The sequence below is a fragment of the Fundulus heteroclitus genome, unplaced genomic scaffold, assembly GCF_011125445.2.
Source record: "Fundulus heteroclitus isolate FHET01 unplaced genomic scaffold, MU-UCD_Fhet_4.1 scaffold_58, whole genome shotgun sequence".
In the NCBI taxonomy this organism is placed as follows: domain Eukaryota; kingdom Metazoa; phylum Chordata; class Actinopteri; order Cyprinodontiformes; family Fundulidae; genus Fundulus; species Fundulus heteroclitus.
The window spans coordinates 2,179,668-2,201,896 of record NW_023397011.1 but is presented as its reverse complement, the minus strand read 5'-3'; the positions used below and the strand labels follow the sequence as shown (position 1 = coordinate 2,201,896).

At 41.8% G+C, this 22,229-nt stretch overlaps 1 protein-coding gene across 4 annotated transcripts in view; it reads left to right on the top strand.

The window, feature by feature from the left end:
* rtel1 (regulator of telomere elongation helicase 1) overlaps positions 1-22,229 on the top strand; it is a 100,356-nt gene that overhangs the window by 13,549 nt on the left and 64,578 nt on the right. For 3 of the 4 annotated variants that reach the window (XM_036133136.1, XM_036133137.1, XM_036133134.1), the window contains exons 3-11: positions 1,524-1,617; positions 5,107-5,188; positions 6,325-6,385; positions 6,571-6,646; positions 6,726-6,810; positions 11,344-11,409; positions 14,526-14,682; positions 14,949-14,987; positions 15,072-15,147. In XM_036133136.1, coding sequence (XP_035989029.1) covers positions 1,524-1,617; positions 5,107-5,188; positions 6,325-6,385; positions 6,571-6,646; positions 6,726-6,810; positions 11,344-11,409; positions 14,526-14,682; positions 14,949-14,987; positions 15,072-15,147 — 736 coding nt within the window. The remainder of the gene's footprint in view (positions 1-1,523; positions 1,618-5,106; positions 5,189-6,324; positions 6,386-6,570; positions 6,647-6,725; positions 6,811-11,343; positions 11,410-14,525; positions 14,683-14,948; positions 14,988-15,071; positions 15,148-22,229) is intronic. The other variant, XM_036133135.1, reaches the window with a different exon arrangement.

The window sequence follows — 22,229 nt, the reverse complement described above, 5'->3', positions numbered from 1 at the left end:
TCTTTCCTTGTAAGTGTGAAATGTCCCAAGCTCCTGAATGCACCATAGCTTTCTGACGCTTCCGAATGCATCACACTGGTCTATGAACGCTGAGCTGTATAGATGCGCGTTTGATCTTCCGCTTAAGACAAAGCTTTGCAGTTTCAAAACTCACGTCAGCTCTCACGGTTTATTGTTGTGTGAATGAGAAGAGACCACAACAAATAAATCAGCCGTACCTCCGATAAAAACTTTGGATTTAATGTTGTTCATAACACCCATAATTTTGTAAACGAATCTGCCAAATAACATTTTTTTTTCCCCACAAGAGGTTTAATAAAACATTTTGATATCATTAATTTAAGAACAAGTAACTGCGTTGGTCACATTTTAATCCGTTTTCTTCGTTGATATTCAGTTGTACAGAGCGAGGCACGCTCCCCCGACAAGGGATGCATATCTCGGCAGGCATGCACTTTTCGGCATAACACCGGTCTGTGTTTTGATCGGAAAAGTAGCATCTCGGTTGGAGCAAGGAACCCAATCACTCGTTAACGTTGCTCTCAGTAGAGACAGATGCAAAGGTGATTTTTGGAATGTATAATCGGGGAAATGTAGCCGGCGGCAAGAGCTGCTATAGACGGCGATTTGCCGCCGTTGACCGGCTACTTTTGACTGCCCTGTACTTAGTTGGAGCTTCTTCAGCATGAATTGCTGCATCAGTGTGGCATGTAAGCATTCAGGCTGTGGTTCTGCTGAGTGTTCAGCCAGCCCAGGTCACTTTGATAGCTGCCTTAAGGTTATCTGCGTGGTTGGTTCTGGTGTCTCTCATATTCCTCTTGACAATAGTCCATACATTTTCGGGTCAGACCAGTTTTCTGTCCAATCCAGCCCAGTAGCATCCTGGTCATTGAAGCAGCTTTTGGTACATTTGGCAGTGTGGGCCTGGACCAAGTCCTGATGGCAGTTGAAAGCGACATCTCCATACAGCTTGTTCATGATTGGCTGGACATAAGGAAAGCGACATTTGTAGATCCTGTGTAGGACTCCTTTGTGTGGTGGCTCTTGATGCAGCGACTCCAGCCTCAGTCCACTCCTTGTGAAGCTCCCCCAGATTCTTCAATAGATCAGCCTTGACAATCCTCTCAAGGCTGGTTATCCCTGTTGCTTGTGCACCTTTTTCTATCGGACGTTTTCTTTCCATTTACCTTTCGATGAATATCCTTGGATACAACTTATTTAACTCTGATATATGTTTCATCTGCATCCCATGACCACAGGCCGACAGCACATATCTGTCCTTGCAACCAAACCTTCCTGGCTGATCTGGAGTGCATCCGTCCAGTTCTGATGAGATTAAACGTTTGTTGTTTAATGCTATATTTTTATTATCCTTTGTTGTATACTTCCCGTCATTCCTCCCTGGGATATACTATTGTGCTGCTCTGTATAACTTGTATAACTCATCATGTTGGCGTCTTCAGAGGGAAACATCTAAGTTGATGCAATTTAATCATTTTACCGTCGTTCTTCTTGTCTTTCAGCCTATTATACAGATATTCCCAAGATCATATACGCATCCAGGACACATTCTCAGCTCGCACAGGTTATCAGTGAGTTAAAGAACTCTTCATACAGGTAAGCAGTCTTCTCATTGAGCTGTATATAATGCTACTCTTTGGTTTGGCATCAAGGATGTTTTCAATTTTATTTATTTAGCGCCAATTTTGTTTGTTTGTTTGTTTTTATTCTTTTTTATTTTTTTATTTTTTTGAGATTTTTCGCGGCTCTAGTGGCTCGCTTTTAACACAGTAGGCTGACAGGAATGGGGGTGGAAGAGGGGGAGAGACATGCGGCAAAGGACCACGGGTCGGAGTCGAACCCTGGTCGACCGTGTCGAGGACTAAGGCCTCCATACATGGGTTGCCCTACCCCCTGCGCCACCAGCGTGCCCTGTTTTTTTCTTTTTCATTATTTTTTCCATAGTAATGTAATCATACTAAGTATGGCTGTCACAATCCATAAATACAATGACAACAATACATTCTATGCAAAAAAAGAATAGGAGTAGGAAGAAGAACAATTCTTAATTCCTACCCCTGTCGTATTTCAAAAAGAAAGCATAAATCAAATATTAGCATGGTAGTAGCGGGTTGAGGTTCAGTGTTGCTTGGCAGCCACACGATGTGGGCACTTTGCAGGCATTTAGTCCTCCATGAACTCCTCTGTATACTATTAGGGTGGTAAAAATGTATTTTGTCGTCTATTGTGACATCTTAGGTGCACATTATTCAGCATGATAATTCTTTATAGGTATCAATACATTTGTGACAACATCATGCATAATTAATGAGCTACTACATCTGTTCTGGTGGTAGGTCTATCAACACAGGTTTGGCTGCAGGTCCCAGGCTGGCCACTGGGGGTGTAGCTGTTTTTTGAGCAGATTAATGTAAAGTGATACTGAAGAGCAGGAACAGTCAGGCCGTTTCGCAATATGCATACTTGAGCGTTCTCGTGTGCTCGTGACACATCATCAGCCTCACCACTGCTCCCATTGCCAAGAACACCAGACAGAGAATGGACCAAATGCCCAGATGTTGGTCTTGCCCCGCCCTCTTTATCGTGCCTGCATCAGAGCAGACTTGTGCGTTCAGACTGACCGCTTTCCCAGAATGCACTGTGGCGTAATTTTATTAGATGTTTTTTTAAGGCTTTTTTAGATGTTAAAAATATTGTTTTAAAATGTTTTCAATAAAATATTGTGTAGTGTATAAATAGTTTTGTATGATAAAGGCTAAAGAACTTAAATTATAATTTATTTAACACAAAATATTACCTCTCACATTCAACAATGAATACATTATTTATACAATTATTTCATTTTATGATAAATATAAGTAATGATTTATTATAATCTAAAGAATACTAACAGGAGGTGAAATGCATGTCCAGACCAGCTGTGCATGTGGTGATTTCATGAGTACACGACTGTTGTGCAATTTATACACTGTTAAAGTTATTTAATATTTATTAAATAATCCTCTGTCTCTTAAGTATTGTCTGGTGATAATCAGCTGATATCAAGACAATGGTTGAAAGGGATGATTAGCGATCTTTTAACAGCAAACCCTGCACACACATAGAATAAAGGAGTGACAACTTCTTTTCAAGTTCAATAATTTAATAACAGAAATAAAATGAACATCCAGAGAACATCACTATGTAATGCTGTTTATCTGAATTAACAAAATATTTCGATTAACAAATCCTCTCTACTAGGCTAGTGAAACTTAACTAAACTACTAAGCGAAATGAAGATCAAAAGAAGCTAAGGAACTATTTACATGCAAAAACAAACAAAAGCCAAAAGAAAAGTGGTTGGTCATAATCAGAATAATCAGAGCTGCTCCAAGCAGGCGGTCGCCAGGATGCGCAGCATCACAGTTCCTCTCTGCTCTCACTGACAGGTGTACGGTGGGAACCTGCTGGAAAAGAAACGGCTCTAGGTGCTCAGCTAGCTAATCACACATTTTACCATCAGTTCCGCCGCTTCGTCCCACTGGCAGAAAGTGTAGGAATTTGCTACAAGAAATGTAGGCATTAGTACGCTCGACTATGAAAGGTAACACGTCCGTGGAGGGTCAGCCCGGAGTCCACCAAGTGCACACAGTACGCGCGGGTATGTGCAAGCAACTTAATTCTGAACCAGTTGTAGCTTATGGGGTGATGTTTGAGGAAGACCAAAGAGATGAGAGTTACAGTAGTCGATGCGTGAGGTGACAAGGCTATGGATGAGAACTGATACAGAGAAAGGGAGGGACGAATTTGATCAATGTTCTGTAAATGAAAATATGCAGACTGGGTGATGTCATTTATGTGAGATGAATGATGGAGTGCTATCGAGCACAGGACTCTGGAGTCAAATGGGGAGGCCCTTTGCAAAAGCTGAAAAAAATATCCAGTGGTTCAACAGGACAATGATCCCAACAGAATGTCAGGGGAAGAAAGACTGGTAGGTGGTAGGAGGGTTATGGCTTTGTACAGCAAGTGGGACGTTACTCAAACCATTGACACCTCTTCTTATTAAAGGCAGATGTCAGTTTGATCAAATTTATTTGACTAAATTATTTTCTTACTCTGCACAGTGGAACAGTGGGTAGCGCTGTTGCCATGCAGCAAGAATATCCTGGGTTCAAGTCCTACCATGTTCTCCCTGTGCATGTGTTTTTGGGTACTCCGGCTTCTTCCCACAGTCCAAAAACATGACTGTTAGGTTAATTGGCCTCTCTAAATTCTCCTTAGTTGTGAGTGTGTGCGTGAATGGTTGTTTGTCCTGTTTGTCTCTGTGTTGCCCTGCGATACACTGGTGACCTGTCGTGGGTGTACCCCACCTCTCGCCCATTGACAGCTAGAGATAGGCATCAGCACCCCTTGTGACCCCATCAGGGATAGACGGGATGGATGACTTTTCTTACTAAGTTTGAGTAGCATAGCTTTAGCCTGATTGGTTGGCTGCCTTCGGTTAACATTGTTACTGTTTCACCGTGTCCCGTCTACGGTGAAGCACCCTCGGTGGACCCAGTTCGTTTTACCCAGTCAGGCGACCCCCACTTACTTACTACCTTGAATGTAGGACGCATAAAACAGACAAGTATGCTTTTAGTTATATTTTATCTACGTAAAGACAGAGAAATAGTTACAGTCACACCAGCGCTGATGGGCCCCTGATCGGCAGGAAGGCCTCGATTGCTCATCACACAAACATTATAAAGGGATCTCGGGACACACCCATACAGGGGCGGTACACATCCAAACTGTGACATCAGCAGGGAAACTGTGTCACCTCCGGGGTGGTATCTGATAGATATGTACCAATCTTTTGGGTCAGTGCCATCTAAGTGTGCCATGCAGTTCTGGGATAAACAGCTCGTTCCACTTGACCTTGTTGATATCCTAACAACATTATTTTAGAGTTGTGGTTGAAGTGCAGGTCATTCCATTCCACTCATCTTCTACACGGCCATCATTCAAGCTGAATGATGGCAGCTAAATTCAGCATTTCACGTTAAGCTTAGTGAACATGACAATCATCACCCTGATTTCTCTGTTTGTCTGTTGGCTCAGGCCTAAGGTGTGTGTGCTGGGGTCGAGAGAGCAGCTGTGCATCAACCAGGAAGTAATGCGTCAAGAGAGCAACCACATCAAGGTAAGTTAATGTACTGTTTTGTGAGCCAGTAAATTGGTCCAAACTGACCTTCATCTAGAGACCTCTTGTCTCTAAAAGGTTGAATAATCCTGCTACCACACCAACCAACAATCTGGCCAACAAATCAAACAAAGTTTTTGCACTGGTTGCATTGATATGCCCAGTTTCTTTTCCCTAGGTGCACTAGCACAAAGGAGAGGTTCAACCAAACCGCATTTGATACCAGTTTTGCAGATTCACTTTTGTTGTGTTAAATCGCTGTTCATGTAGACAACATTGACTATTAAATGATTGATTTACAATCTAGCCAACATAAACTTCTTTATTTGAAGCAAAAATATTTATTACCTAATATTATTATAACAGAACACCTAAATAGAAACTTGTTTTTTGTGCACTTATTTGCTCTCAGTCCCAATGTTCTATTTAGGAAAAAAGAAGTGGAAATAAACTTTTTTTTGTCGTCCGATTAATTGTAAAAACAATCTACCAATTAATCGATTATTAAAATAATCATTAGTTTCAACCCTAGTGGAACTCCAGTCCGTTTCAGTTTCCCGAGGAAGAAGAGCTGTTGTTGGGCCTTCTTCACTAGATGGGAGGTATTGACAGTCCAGGAGAGGGCAGAGGACTTTAGGTATGCAGGGACCATGGAGAGCTGCAGGGGGCAGTTAAAGATGTCCAGAAAAACCCCTGCGTGTTTAAAGCACACGGAGCATTCTTTGCCTTCTGGATGCCTAAATGTGATCATTTTTTGCTAGTACCAACTTTTAAAGCTTAGGGTGCTACAGCAAAGAAACACCATCAATTCAAAGTAAGTCAACGTGAAGGACTGTTAAGCTTAATTAAGCTCCTGATCAGATCATAATATTCCGATTGGCCTGTCGTTTACACAAGCTTTTTCATTCCGATCAGCCATTTATTTAGATTACTTTTGTCTGTGTAAACGTAGCTATAGTCAGCATAGACTGACCTAACGGCTCCTACTGTCCAATCAGTTAGAACTGAAGTCTCTCAGACGACTGACGTTGACATATCACTTCAATAAATGCACCAGTGTGCTGAAAATAATCCTTGTACTAAACCAGTTTGTATATATGTGAAGATAATTTACTTTGGAATCCCCGGTTTTTCAGGTGCATATGTGCAGAAGAAAGGTCTCCACCCGATCGTGTCTGTACTACAACAGTGTGGAAGGTAATTGTGGTAATATTAGGTCAGTTTGTATCAGGGGAGTAATCTAGCTGAGAAAGAATGCATTTCCATTACATGCCATGTTAACCAACCTCCATTTTATTTGTTGTTGCCTTCATAGTGAGTGTTTAAAGAAGGAATAACAGGTTATTACATTAAAATTCCTTCTTTTCATGTTCTTCCTTTAGAAAAGAGCACCGATAGGGACTTAGTACATTCTATCCTTGATGTGGAGGATTTGGTCAAATTTGGCAACAAACAAAGGTAAAACTTGTATCTTTCTGTTTGTCTTTGTTTTGCTTGACATATGGTAATGTTATCTGAATGTGCTGTATTTCTGCAGGGTCTGTCCGTACTATCTCAGTCGCTCTCTGAAGCAACAAGCTGATGTCATTTTGATGCCGTACAACTACCTGCTGGATCCAACAGTAAGCTAAATCACAGATTGATGGCTTCATCTCTTGTCTGTGTTGATGTTTTCTTGTTGTTTACCCAATCCAGCAGTTTCTCAACAATATTTAAAGAATAATCTCCAAAGGCTCCAGGCATGGAAGGGCTGTGTTGACACACTTCTCTTTAATGTTGCATGGAGGACCAGGAGACACCATTGGAAGGACATTAGTAGTCCCAATTTTTAAGAAAGCGGACCAGAGGATGTGTTCCAATTATTGAGGGATCACACTTCTCAGCCTCCCTGGTGTTGTGCAATTGCACACATACACTGTTAAAAGTTATTTAATGTTTCATAAATAACTCTCTGTCTGTTAAGTATTGTCTGGTGATGATCAGCTCTTAAGCTGGTATCAGGACAATGGTTGAAAGGGATGAATTCGAGCACTAGCGATCGTTTAACAGCAAAACCTGCACACACATAGAATAAAGGAGTGACAGCTTCTTTTCAAGTTCAAGAATTTTAATAACAGAAATAAAATGAACATCCAGAGAACATCACTATGTAATGCTGTTTACCTGAATTAACACAATATTTCGATTAATAAATCCTCTCTACTAGGCTAGTGAAACTTAACTAAACTACTAAGCAAAATGAAGATAAAAAGAAGCTAAGCTAAGGAACTATTTACATGCAAAACAAACAAAAGACAAACAAAAGTGGTTGATCATAATCAGAATACTTCAGTGAATCCTGGTTCACTGCAGATCTGATTACCAAAAACATGGAATGGAGTTAAAAAACATCTGCCATGTATTTCAATCCATTCACAATGCAAAGCCCAAGTCAAACGAAACATTATTTGTTGAAATAATATTCTGAGGACCGTTGTGTCCTGTAAAATCATTTAATTCAGAATCGCTTGCCTTTGTTTATGCGATTTTACCTCCACCCGCTAGGGGGCGCTACAGCGATTGCGCTAACCTGGTTACAATCTATAGTTATCAAAATTATCTTGAAAACCGGCATTAATATACCATATTGATGCGGGAATAAGGCTCATAACACCATCGGAGGATGGCGGGGCAGAACGGTTACGCTTTATGCTTTAAAACAAACTTCTTTTCAAATGTCCGAAGCCGGATGTTAGCAAGGCTAATAGCATGTTTGGCTAGCGCGACCTACCGGTTAGCCCTTTGTTCTAAACACCACGGTTTACAAACATTTCCCAATAAACCTTTTACTTCACCCTCAGCCCGCTGCCCAAACCTGTCCTTTTCAGTTCTGTTCAGTTTGGCCATTCACGGAAGGGGCGTTGAAGGAGGAAGTTGTTGGTTTCTTCTTGGCAGGCTAGCGTTAGCCTTGCAGCAGCATGTGGCTAACGGCGTGGTCTGGATAGCTTGGAGGCCACGTTCTTTGACCGGGATGCAGTCCGATGAGCAGGGGTTTTCCTTTAGAATTCAGCCTTCAACTCCCTGGGTATTCACTTCCCTGTACAGGCTGAGGAAAAATACACAGAGCTGTTTCACATGCAGGGATCTTTGCTCCTGCATCTGATTGTGGGTTAAGACAGCAACTTAGCTCTGTATTTGCCTGGACATGTTCGTCCGGATTCAGTCAGGTCCTCTGCTGAAGCAGGCAGCCGGGTCTAGCAGACCCTGGATCAAGCGTGGCTGCTCCGGGAATCTCCCTCCGCTGCTGGCTGGTGTGTCGGTGAGACCTGACCAGGCCTCATGGTCCAGGCCTTCTTTCAGGCCTGTGTATGGCTCCTGCAGGGCCTTCCGTCACATGGCTGCGAAGAAAAGAGCCCCCCCTCCTTGGGAGCTGGTCATCTCTTGAGGAGCATGTGGAGAAGTCGAGAGCAGAGAGAAGGAGAGAGGCGAAGAGACTGAAACAGAGGGCCTGTGGCTTTTGTCTGTGAGGAGGTGGTCACAGCTGACCTGCTGGGAAAAAGGGCCGTCCAAGCCTTGAGGGTCTCGTGTTACGGGCAGAGTGGAATTCCTTTGTGACCCTTCCACTGTTCAGATTTCAATCTGAGATCCATTATTTTGATGATCCTGGCGGTAATATCACAACATTCCCCCCTTTAAATCAGAAAACGGCAGATCCGATTCTCCATTTTCGGATTTACCACAAGTCCATACGGCATGATCTGGAATGACAAAAGTCACTTTGGTTCCTGTGGACGAGAGGATAGTCATTGAAAGTTCAGTTCCATAGGAAAGCGTGTCTCTTGGAAGGATTGAGGCATGTTGGGCAGGGAGCTGTCCCTAACTATAAAATATTCAGGCATCCATCCCTTGGATGTGCCACAAATATTTAGACATACACCCAAAATTCCAACCCAAGGAAAAACAAAACAAAACAAATTCTAAACAACGTGGTAAACTGATGGTTAACCTCCACTTCTTAAGTCTTAGAACAATAAGAAAGGGTTAAAACAGAATAAACCGTGCTAGAAATTATTTTAGACCTTATCAAGCTGAGGCATGATAAGTTGCGCGGTTGCTTTGGATTCGATCAGCTTGCCGTTTAATCTTGTTAAACATGCGACAAACTCGGTCAGGAAATCTCGGCAGATACTTTCAAAGTGTTTCTTTGTGATCATTTCTTTGGAATGGTTCCATCTTTTACCAATATGACCTTGGGATCTTGCATTGTAAAAGAGTTGACCTTCATCTGGCTGCTTAGGCTTTTGTGGCCGCCTGCCCACAAACCTTTCGGTCTGCTGGATCACTGGAGAACTGACTTTGTGTCTTTTCTTAGGCCTGTTTCCTTTCTGAAGGTTTAAAACTCTACGCTTGCTTTGTTTCCTGTCACATTGCAAACAAGTGTTCCAAACCAGCTGGGCATATCTGCGTATCTCGTGCATGGAAAAGTTACTTTCCCTGCAATGCATGGTCACTTCATAATGTACACTGTCATGTAAATTATGAAGGAACAAAGACTTGAAAAGTGGGTCCTCTTCGGGACCTGGAGAATTACATCCCTGAGAATAAACGTTCCTTAAACGATAGTAATAATCTCTGGGTGTTTTAATTTTTCTGTTGAATGATGCTGAAAGCGTCAAGAGTTATTGAAGCCTGATCCCTGTACGCAGAATATTCTTCTCTTAAAGCTTTGCAAAGAGCTGAATAACTGTCACGAATCTCTGGAGGTAGAGCTTTAATGAAAACATTCTAGCTGTTGTTTTCCAAATAAGCTTTAGTTTCTCACGAGATGAGGGAAATGGCAGGTCAAAAAGACAGGGTTCGACTTCCTGCAGATAATTATGGATGTTGGAATCATGATTATCTGGGTCGAACTGTTCTATGTCCTGAGCAAGGTACTCCAGTTGGCGAAAACGGAGACCGCAATTATGAGGTGGCCCTAGACCACCTGGGAAGTCAAATCGTTTATGTTCGTGACCTGATGGAGGTCTGTGAACTAACTTTCAATGTAAGGAAGAATGTTCCTGATCTAATTGAGAGCTTTCCAAGGTGTGAACTCTGACATGTGGTGGGGGCTTAGGTTCGTGTGGACCACCTGTGTGACTCTTCTGGCCCTTAGGGGGCGGTACAGAGTCAGAACAGGTGGTGGTATGAGTCAGGTGTGATGTCTGCTCATCCCTCCAATCTGAACCACCTGTGTCTGCAGAGTTGTTTACCTGGTACTCTTTGGGGCTTTCCACTGCAGCAGGATGAACACTGGGAAAGCTTACTCTGGGGTGTTGAAGAGGAGGCTCCAACTGATTGAACCCCGGACCCAGGAGGAGCAATGCTGCTTTCGTCCTGGCCGTGGAACAGTGAACCAGGTTACCCACATAGAATTGCTGAGGGGATCATGGAGCATGCTTCTCCAGTCTACATGTGGATCTGGAGATGGCTTATCACCGTGTTCCCTGAGGTATTTTGTAGGGGTGCTGTGGGAATATCCTGGCGACTTTGAAAGGATCCATAAAGTCCTTGAACGCCTAAAGCAAGAGCTGGTTCTGCATTCTCACCATAAAGTCGGGCCTGTTCCCAGTGCACCTTGGACTCAGCTTAGGGTGCCCCTCCTCACCAATCTGGTGATGTTCATGGCAGGATCTCAAGGCGTAGTCGAGGAGAGGAAGACGCCTGGTTTGGGAACCTCAGGATCGCGTCTTTGCTTTTTGTGGCGATGTGGTTTTGTTGGCTTCTTCAAACCATGACCTCTAGGGTTCACTGGATCGGATCACTGCTCAGTGTGAAGCCGCAGGGATGACAGTCAGCTCCTCTAAGTCTAAGGCCATGTTCTTGATCTGAAAAAGGTGGATTGGCCCATCTGGGTCAGGGGTCAGCCACAAATTGTCGGTTAAGGCAAAACAGAAGAACATTCCAGTAGGAACCTTCAAGAAACCATGTAAAATAAAAACTGATCTGTGGGAGTCACCTTGTTAGAGCTAAAAAAAAAACTTTTAAATCTGGTGGTGGTTTCAACACTGGTTCATCCTTTGAGTTCAGGAGCCTTTTATGGTCCAATGATTTCTAGGCCATGGTTATGTTGCTTAACAAAAAAAACTATTTCTCTAAAAATGAATTGGGGAATGTGGTCTGTCTTTGTTCCACAGAGCCGCCGGGCACACAATATTGAGCTGAATGGAGCTGTGGTCATTTTTGATGAAGCTCACAATGTGGTAAGATCTGTTTTGTATACTCTACAGTTGTTGAACAAGGTAGATGCTATGTGTCTTGCTCGAATGACTGGCATACCTGCTTTTCAGTTTAAAACAAAGGTGACAAGGTGACTTTTATTGTCACATTGGAAAGTGGCCTCACAGCTTTAATGGTGCTTTTGCGTCCACCCATGCGTCACACGTCCTGGTGGGCGAGAGTTTACCATGGCCATCTGGCCAACCATGAGCCACACAGGACAAACACACTTACCCCAGAAGGCAATCTGTTGAATAACTAGTTTCCTTAAATACATGTATTTGGACTGTGGGAGGAAGCTGCAGTACCCAGAAAGAACCCTCACTGGCACAAGGAGAACAAGACACGCCGTGCAGAAAGAACCCTGGCTGGGATTGGAACCCCAGACCTTCTTGGTGCAAGGCGACAGCTCTAACAGCTGAATTGTGCAGTCCCACTATGTTTTTGTTATTACTCTTTATGTTTTATTCACACAGAGACATTATTATGTGGTTTAATTGTCCTCATGGATGATCTCAGGATGTTATCACCAGTGACTCATAGTTGGTGTGGCTGTTGGTGGGTCAAATATTTTTTCTTCATAGCTATTCTAGATGCCTCCTTCTGGTTCTATAAAAACATTGCCTAGAACAGAACCCATACATTAAATCTTAGAGTAGGCAGGGCAGATTGAGGTCAGGTTACAGGACCTGCGTTTATATGCACAGCTTGAATGATGGCCGTGTAGAAGGTGATCAGCAGCTCCTGTGGAAGGTTGGACTTCTTGAGTTGCTGTAGGAAGTCCAGTCTCTGCTGGGGCTTCTTCAGAACATGGTCCATGTATGAGGACCAGCTCAGGTCCTGAGAAAGGGTGGTTCCTGGGAACTGGAAGTGATCCACAGCAGCATGATGTTGTTGGCGCCAGTGAAGGAGGCTTTGTGAGGGGTGTTCTCTGGAATTCCACCATCATCTCCACTGTCCTCAGCGGGTTAAGCTCCAGGTGTTTCCGACTGCACCTGTGGATCAATTGACCCACCTCCTCTCTGTATGCAGGCTCGTCATTGATTCATTTATTTTTTTATAATTTACTCATTATCTTTTTTACAATGGGGGAAAAGGGTCCTGTCTTTGTAAATATATCCTCAGCAACAGCCCTGGTCACGTTCTGTGTTTCTGATCATTTTGGACAATGGTTCCATTGATCAACTAGTCAGCAGGGTAGATTGGGACACATGCTGAATCTGACTGGCGTCTACCCTGTTAGCTTCAGTCTGAGTCCATCGTTTGTTAATGTTTATTCAGATTATCATCATCACATTGGCCACTAATCATTTTGGCGGGTGGCGTTGTCATTAGAGAGCAGGGCACTTGCATCCTGGAGAGGCTGCAAGGTTCCTGGTTTGACTCCCACAGACTACCTCTCTGGGTCCCTGAGCAAGACTCTTAGTCCCGGAATGCTCCCCCTGCGCTATACAGCGGCAGCCCACTGCTCCCTGAGGGATGGGTTACATGCAGAGGACACATTTCAGGAATGTATTTTGCTATGAGTATTATTTAAAAAAAATTATTAGAAAGTTGGAAATATTTAAACAAATATCTGGTGTTGTGTTATTCATGAAGGATCTTGAAATCACATTTTGCACAAGTTATGGTCTCTGACATGGTGGAGTCTGAATTTGTTTGGGCAGTTTTGTTAAAAAAGCATGTCAGTGCTTTATTAGCAGTATTTACAGTGATGAGAAGTTAAAAGGGATGTGAAAACAAGAGGAAGAATCATTTTCCAGAGCAGACACTAATGTTTTTCTGTAATGCTGAGTCATTTGACCTTTAGCTTCATGTTTGCATTCTCTTGTTGTCTGGTTTCCGTCTTGAACTTGTTAGCAGCTTGACAGGTTTATTGGACTAGTGCCATGTAGTTGAGGGTCTCTTTACGTACAGCTCTGTGCTGCCAAGTGAAAAAGTTAGGTGCACCAGTTGACCCAGTTAGTCTGGTGCCCTGTTATAGGTTAGCTTGCTAATGATGAGAGGCCACAGGCAGATCTTTTGAAACAGGTTTGGCTAAAACAACTTTATTACAGAAATGCTCTTGAAACTGGTCTGCCATTGGCTTGACTTGGTCACGCTCCCCTTGGGTTTTGGTCTTTGGTTAGGTTAGGTTGTCTAGACCAGGGGTTGCCAAACATTTCCATGCCATGGGCCCCAAACAGCATGCAAACCCACAAACAGTGCTACAAAATATGTAAGGAAAGTTTTTTCAAATGTTTTCCTTTTATTCGCTGTTCAATAATTATTATTACATTTGTTTAACATCAAAATATTAACTAACATGTTTTTAGCACTAGTGTATTCCCCCTGATTAACAAACTTTAAAAAAAAAACTGAACACAAACCTCTCAAATGTGTGTGTAGTGGGAGGGCTTGTTATATGTATAAATGTGTCTATATTTATATACATATGTATACATATTTATGTCGACGATATCCTCTCGTAATATGTTCTACACAACATAAATCCTGAAAATATATATTTTAGATTTTTCCTCCAGTTTTCTGAGGCCTCTCTAGTACCCCATAGGGACCCCACTTTGAAAAGCTCTGGTCTAGACAATTATGATCCAGACCTCCTTTAGGTTATGTCGTCTGTCCTGTTCACTAGTTCTGGAGTATCGTTGATCTTTTTAAGTCGTTCTTATACAGCAAGAGCATCTTGTGTTTGAGAAGCTCACCAGGGTATTGCTGTGCAAAGTTGTGATGAGGTGACGCAATAGAGTATCTTTAGATAATTCCCTTTCTAGTATAGATTATATTGAATTATTTATTATTTCGACCACCCTAATCCAAAAAGTTTATAACTGGACTTCTAGACATCAAGGAGATCCCCCTGTGCCCGTCCCTCCGGTTGATTCACATCTTTGCTTTCATTTTGCTCACTGCTTTTACTGTTGTATTTTATCTACATTTCATTGCTCCTGTTTTTATTATGTTGTTTCATGTAGCACTAGACTGTAGCATTTTGAGATTTCTTGTGAATTTTAAAGTGCTTTAGAAACAAAAATAATAAGAATTATGATGATGTTATTGGCTAATCCATTAGATGATGCAGCAGTTCTGTTCTCTGCAGGAGAAGACATGTGAAGAATCAACATCCTTTGACCTGACTCCATATGACCTTGCTTCTGCCATCGCTGCTGTGGACCGGCTCCTGATGGAGCAGGTCAAAGAAGTCAGCCAAGGAGGCTCTGTTACTGAAGACCATAATGTTGAGTCCCTCAACCCAGGTCAAGTCTCTTACAAAGCTAACTCACTCACTGACACATAGACAAAAGATTATTCCCGCAGGAAACTTTTTTTTATTTTTTTGTGTAAAACCCGTTTGAACAACCTGTTTTAACTTGTATAGGTGTCAATGTTAAAGCAACCTTCCTTCAGCTTTTTTCCCTTAAACACTTGAATTGGTTGTGTACTGATTTGAGTTGAGAATTCTCAAAACGAAAACTGCTAACATCCCAAACATCTTCTTGTTTTCATTTCTATCTTTTTTCAGGTTTAAAAATAAATTTAGAAACGATTGGTAAAATCAAACGTAAGTATGGTTCACGAGCAGCGTTTTTAGCAATTCTAGAAACATATTTAAATATCATGTGAGATGTTCTGCTTGCTCTGACAGAAATACTTCTGGATTTGGAAGCTGCCATTGATTCATATGAAGTTCCAGGTGACAAAGGCATCACTAAACCAGGAATGTAGGTGACTGTAAGAGTTGGTGGGTTTTCCCCATTGCCACAACCTCTTACCCCATGTTCTCATTCTCTGAAAGGAACAAAGTATTGATTCAGTTTTTAACTGACCTCTGGTTGCTTTGTCACTTATTCCCAGTCCTGTCTTTGCACCTCACAAGGGTATCATATTGTGAAGTGTTTTAAATTAAAAAAAAAAAAAAAAAAAAAAAAAAAAAAAAAAATATATATATATATATATATATATATATATATATATATATATATATATATATATATATATATATATATATATATATATATATATATATATATATATATATATACACTCCGCCTAGCTCCACTCACATCCATCTGGGACTGAAAAAAATCCTTGCATATGATTGGATAAACCACTCGTCTGTCATCTTTATCGACGTGCTATTTCAACCACTTACACCGAAGCCAACACGCCAATGAGAGCGACGCAGTAAAAAAGTTAACTTTTTTTTTTTAAAATGTGTTTGCGGCTCTAGTGGCACGCGTTTTATTGACAGTGAGCTGACGGGAAGAGGGGGGAAGACAGGCGGCAAAGCGCCACGGATCGGAGTCGATCCTGGGCCGACCACGTCCGCCACAGGCGCCGCGTCCGCCACGGGTGCGCCCCGGAAAACAAAACTTGCCAAATCTGGTCGGGAGAAAGGCGAAAACATCGTTTTCACCAACAAAAGCCTTCAGAGCCGTTCTCTGATGTTCTTTTAATGAAACAATATTAGGTAGATTGGACAACACGGAAGAAATAGCAGCATCAATGTTAACGCTTGCTTCCTCGATGCGAGCCGCCATTGTTGAATCAAAACAGTCTCACGGTCGCTTCTCCACTACGTCACATCTATGAAACTCCAGCCCTGCGTCCTGATTGGCTGGACAATAATATTGGTTGGAGAAATCACTCTATGGGAGAGGTCCCAGATGGATGTGAGTGAAGCTAGGCGGAGCGATATCAATCTGGCTAGGGTCAGGTTAACATTCCTCCCCCTTCTGATCTGAATGAGTAATATCATCAGGGTTTAAAGTGCTCCGTCACTGCGACGGATTTCCGTCATTTGGAAAATGAGCACAAAATGTTCCGTGTAGACTTTTTATTCAAGATTTTAAACAGAAGCTGCGCTCAACCAATGAAATCTGGCAGAGCCAGGACATTAGCCAATCAGAAAGAGAGTAGGGCAGGTCTTTGCAAAGCGGAGATCTGCCAGTCTGAGGTTTATCGGTGTTAAATCATTTTAACTTTTGGAAGAACATCTCAAACTGACCACAGATGATATGAATGAAAGTAGTGGTGGTCAAAGGTTTTCTTTGGATTCATGCGAACCAGCAGGTCAGAAAGTTCAGCGGATAGAACATCTGACAACTACTTCCCTCGGTAAGTGTGTCTGTCGCTGCTCTTGCAGTTAATTGATGAGTTATTTCCACCTATGGCCACGTCACCTGTCAGTGTTTATTCCCTCGCTTCCAGTAATTAAGCTGATAAACGCAGCAACTAACCAGGGATCTTCCCATGATTCACTGTTATGTTTTATTTAAAACTGAAAGAGTAATGCTCTGACTCGGCTGATTTAGCGTGGCTTGCTTTTTTTTTTTAAGAGGAAGAAGGGTCAGAATGTGAAACGATGGTTTGACTGTAATGATGCAACTGGCTGTCTTTTGAATTAGCTGCAGTTTATGGAAGATTTTGAAATTAAGTGGAAAGGTGAGTGGACTGTGGACCAGTTTGGCAAAAGTGCAAAGGAAGAACTTGCTTGATGCTGCAAATATGAAAGTTAACCAGATGATGTTATGGATGTGGAAAGTGAAGGAGATTATGGGGAGGGCTGTCCAGGATGGCGCCAAGGCTCTGAAGCTGGAAGGTGGGAGAGATACAGGAATTGTCAATGGAACTACCAGATTTGGTTAAAGTGGATTTTGCACAATAAGCAAATGAGGTTACTAAGGTGGCATGACATCCATGGCCTCTGGAATATATGGGCTGACTAGAAAAAATGTTCAGTCAAATTGATTATTTTTGCTTTAACCCCTGCATATTATGGATTTTTCAAAATTTATATTAAAACATGTCTTGTCCTTTTACATTTGTAAATTCAAATTTTTGTTTGTTTTTAAAGAGTATTATTAAGTTTTCTACTCAAAGCAGTTAAAGTAAACTACCCACTACCGAATCCCAACAGTAAATGGCGCAAGTTTAAAAACCTACTGGATCTAGCTAACTACCTGAAAGAGCACCTGCTAGCTAACCATTATTAATAAAACTTTTATTCATTAATACAACTTTTGAAATGATCCCCCCCCCCCCGTTTTTTTTTTTTTTTTTTTTGCAAATCGCACACACACTGTGTATATATATATATATATATATATATATATATATATATATATATATATATATATATATATATATATATATATATATATATATATATATAGTTACGTCCCGCTACCTCTCACTCTGGCTCGTGTTATCTGTCTTCTCATTGAGAGAAGATAGGGGTCGTAATAAACATGGTACTGTGAATAAGAGGAAACGGTGAACAAAAAAAAAAAAAACGGGCACCTGACGGAACAGGTGCCTTCTCTTGATCAGCCAACACTACACTATTTTCCAACTTAAGATCCTTAGGACCCATACAATCCAGTTCAGCTGAATCCATTTCTTCCTCCTTATCAGGGTGAATAACACACACAGTTACAGGTGGTAGTGTATTCCAGTCATAATATGGCTTAATTAGATTCACATGGCACAAATGTGTCGACTTTCTCCTATCCGGTGTAGATACAACATAGTTGACTTCCCCCACTTTTTCCTTGATTATATATGGTCCAGAGAATTTTGCTTGCAGGGGGTCACCTCGAATGGGCAAAAGTACCAACACTCTATCCCCAACTGCAAATTTTCTAGAAACGGCTTTCTGATCAAAACGGTCCTTCATCTTTCTTTGGGCTTGTTGTAATTGGCTTCTTGCCAGAGTGCAAGCTACTTTCAAGCGCTCCTTAAACTCAGAAATGTAATCTAAAACGTTTCTGTCAGGTTCCTTGGCCAAAAACTTCTCTTTGACCAACTTTAGCGGACCCCTCACTTCATGTCCATAGACCAACTCAAACGGACTAAAGCCTGTAGACTCACAGAGTCACGGATAGCAAACAAGAGAAATGGAACACTTTTGTCCCACTCCCCAGGCTGATCCACACAGTAGGTCCTGATCATGGACTTAAGAGTCTGATGGTAGCGTTCCAGCGCCCCCTGTGACTGTGGATGGTACACAGATGACTTGAAGTGTTTAATCCCTAGCTCTTTCATCACTGCTTGAAAAACTCCGGCCATAAAGTTAGAACCCTGATCGGACTGTATCTCTCTAGGAAGAAAAAACTTGAGAAGGCAATCCAAGATTGTTTTTGAGCAAATGTTACGCAAAGCAAAAGCTTCCACATAACGTGTAGCAACATCCATAACTGTTAACAGATATTGGTGTCCACACTTAGTTCTTGGTAAGGGGCCCACACAATCTATTAAAACACGACTGAACGGTTCTCCAACCACTGGAATAGGAATCAGTGGAGCAGGGGGAATGTTTTGGTTGGGCTTTCCACCAATTTGACATGCATGGCAGGTCTTACAAAATTCCACAACATCCTTCCGGATTGTGGGCCAATAAAAGTGCCTCATGATCCTAGCCTTGGTCTTATTAATGCCAAAATGCCCTGAAGTAGGGACTTCATGAGCTAATCTCATAATCTCCTCCCTATAACAAAAGGGAAGGACAATCTGATGATACACTCTCCATTCTTCAGCAGCAGGACATTGAGGATCTCTCCATTTTCTCATCAAAACACCGTCTTTCACATACAAACTTACAGGCTCTCCTGCCACATCTTCTAAAAAACCAGCTTTCGACAAGGCATCCCTAATAAAAGGATCGTTACTCTGTTCCCTAATCAAATCCTCCTTACTATACTTTTGTTCATCTGCTGCACCCTCAGCAAAGAAAGTTTCAGCAAGAATAACCTCTGGTTCTTCTTGATTTCTCACTGTTTCTTTGGGTTCCTCCTGACTGACTTTAGACTGAGAGCGAGTGACAACACAGGTAGGAAAAACTCCAGGAAGTTCCCTTTGAATAGCCTCCGTCTCAGAAGTACATGCAGGGGTATTCACAACCAGAAGGGCAACATGTACCTTTTTACCAGCTAAATCATTCCCCAGTACAAAGGTGACACCATGAATAGGTAAACTGGACACCACCCCAATTTTAACGACCCCTGTCACTAAAGATGACTTTAAATAGACTTCATGAAGAGGGACAGACTTAAATTCAGAAACATCATTGTTCACTCCTTGAATAAGTGCACACATTTTCATTGAGCTAGAAGGAGGAAGAATCACATCCTTCACTACCCAGAGTGACTGAGCAGCACCAGTATCTCGCAAAATAACTACAGGATAATCATTTCCAGTAACGGACACAACCCCAGAAGAAAGAAAATCTTTATACAGATCCAGCACAGTACTAACTGAGCCCTGACTAACATGCTTTGATCTTTCTGACACTAATAAACCAGGTCTAGGAGTAGTTTCCTTCATCTTTTTCTTATTTGCTAAAGCCCAGCACTCAGTTTTCTTGTGTCCCTTTTTACCACAATAGTAGCATACCAATGCTTCTGAACGTATGCCTCCCTATCGCTGCACATTCATCGGTGATGTCTTGATCCCTCTAGATCAGAGGTGTCAAACTAATTTCTGTATGGGGCCACTTTGGCATCATGAAGTCATTAAAAGGGCCGCTTGAATGTGTAGAGACGATACTTTTCATTTCATAATTTCATTCCAGTTCACACAGTAGTATAAAAAACGCACAGTAACATAAAAGTAGCACTCTTAGGCCCAGTTTATACAGTTTATCAGCAAAAAAAAGTTGATATTGGGGTGAGTTACACTTACAGGAGGCATAGTTTTAGCCACTTTATACACTATAAAAGGATATATGCCTTTTTTTTTGGCTCTCGAGGGCCGGATAATTTACCTTGAAGGGCCAGATTTGGCCCGCGGGCCTTGAGTTTGACACCTGTGCTCTAGATGGTCTCTGGAAACCACCTTCACCTCCAGTCCCATGCTGTGTTTGACAACTAATGAACTTACTCCCTCCTCTCACTGAACACTGATGAGTGAGTTTTGATCCTCTAAGTAATTTTTTACCTCAAAAGAAACACTACCTTTAAAATCTTCCAAGAGAATAAGCTGTTTTAATTTGTCATACTCCTGACCAATATTCTTTGAACGCACCCATTTGTCAAATGCTATCTCCTTCTCCCTAGCATATTCAATGTAAGTATGAGTCGCACTTTTTCTCATGTTTCGGAAACCCTGTCGATAAACTTCTGGAGACAGCTGGTATGCGGCAAGAACAGCAGTTTTTACATCTTGATAAGATGACGACTTCTCTGCATCAAGCGCAGCATAAACCTCCAGAGCTCTGCCAGTAAACACACTCTGTACAAGCAGAGACCATTTATTCTCGGGCCACTTTAAAGATTTTGCTATCTTTTCAAACGAAAGAAAGAAAACGTCAACTTCCGTTTCGCAAAACTGGGGAACTAATCGGATGTTTTTACTTAAATCAAAAACTCTTTCTGCTTCCATAACTGCAATTTTCCGTTCTTCTAATGCCAGCTTTTGTTGTTCATTCTCTAGTTCTTTCTGTTTGTACTCAAACTACCATCTCATCCGTTCTCTACCCAACTCAAGCGTGGCAGCTTCCTGTGCTGCTTTCTGCCTGATACATTCTTTTTCCACCTCCAATTTTGCAAACTGTAACTCCATAACATTTGGATGCGTTTCCGAAAGACTTTCAGGGGAAAACTTACTTATTAAGGCTTCAATTAAGTCAACTTTTTTGTACCAGGTGGACATTGAACCTTCAAGTACTCCGCTATTTTTAACAGTTGTTCTTTTTTAAGTTGGTACCAGTCTCTCATTCTCAAATTCTGACCCTCATTTAAGAATTCTTGGACTTTAAATTCCTCCATAATTTCTCGCTACTTCCAACCATCTATACAGGAAACAATGAAACCCCGATATTTAAATGCAACTTTTTATAAAGTCAAAAGAAAGTTCCGCGCTCCCGGACGAGCCCCCACTTGTTACGTCCCGCTACCTCTCACTCTGGCTCGTGTTATCTGTCTTCTCATTGAGAGAAGATAGGGGTCGTAATAAACATGGTACTGTGAATAAGAGGAAATGGTGAAAAAAAAAAAAAAAAAAAACGGGCACCTGACGGAACACACAGTGTGGTGGGGGCTTACCTTAGATTTCTGATCAGAGTTCCCCAACCAACTGATCCTGAGGAAGGGCGAGCCCTAGCGATCCCTCGTCCATCAGACGCTCCGTTGAATAGTTTATTTTCTTTTTTCTCTTTGGTCCTTAATATGCAGGTAGTTTTATTATTTTCCTTAAAAATACACCACTTGTGGTTCTTCAGTGGTTATTCCTAGCTGGCGTGTAACTCTCCCGGTGCTTTTCCTTGTTAGCGTCCAGCCGGTTTCCCAAACAAATGGAACAAAACGAAACAAACTTAATTCCGGCCAAAACATCCGACGCGCCCCTCTGAGTAGATCCTTCCCGAGGTGAAGGTACTCTTCTTTTTGCAGAGCCTTCCCGCACCGTCCTTTCAATTAATTGTATTTTCAAAAGTCCGCTGCTGCTGCAGCCTCCTTCACTGCCTCGCTCGTCACAAGAACCACAATCACCCACAGGTGTGACACCAGCCCAGCTAAATGCTTGTAAAAATAAATAAAAATAAAACAACAAACAAGTCATCAGGGAACGAAGAAAAAAATAGCAACATGTAACTATATATATATATATATATATATATATATATATATATATATATATATATATATATCTCAGGGTTTCCCGCAGCGCTATCTTGGCGAGGCTACCGCCTCGCCAACCTTCCCAAAAAAAAAAAAAAAAACGATCTCATGCTTGCGTGTTAATGTGACGTTAACACGCGTTTTTTTTTTTTTTTTTTTTGTTGTTGCTTTCGCGCGTGCGTGAATGG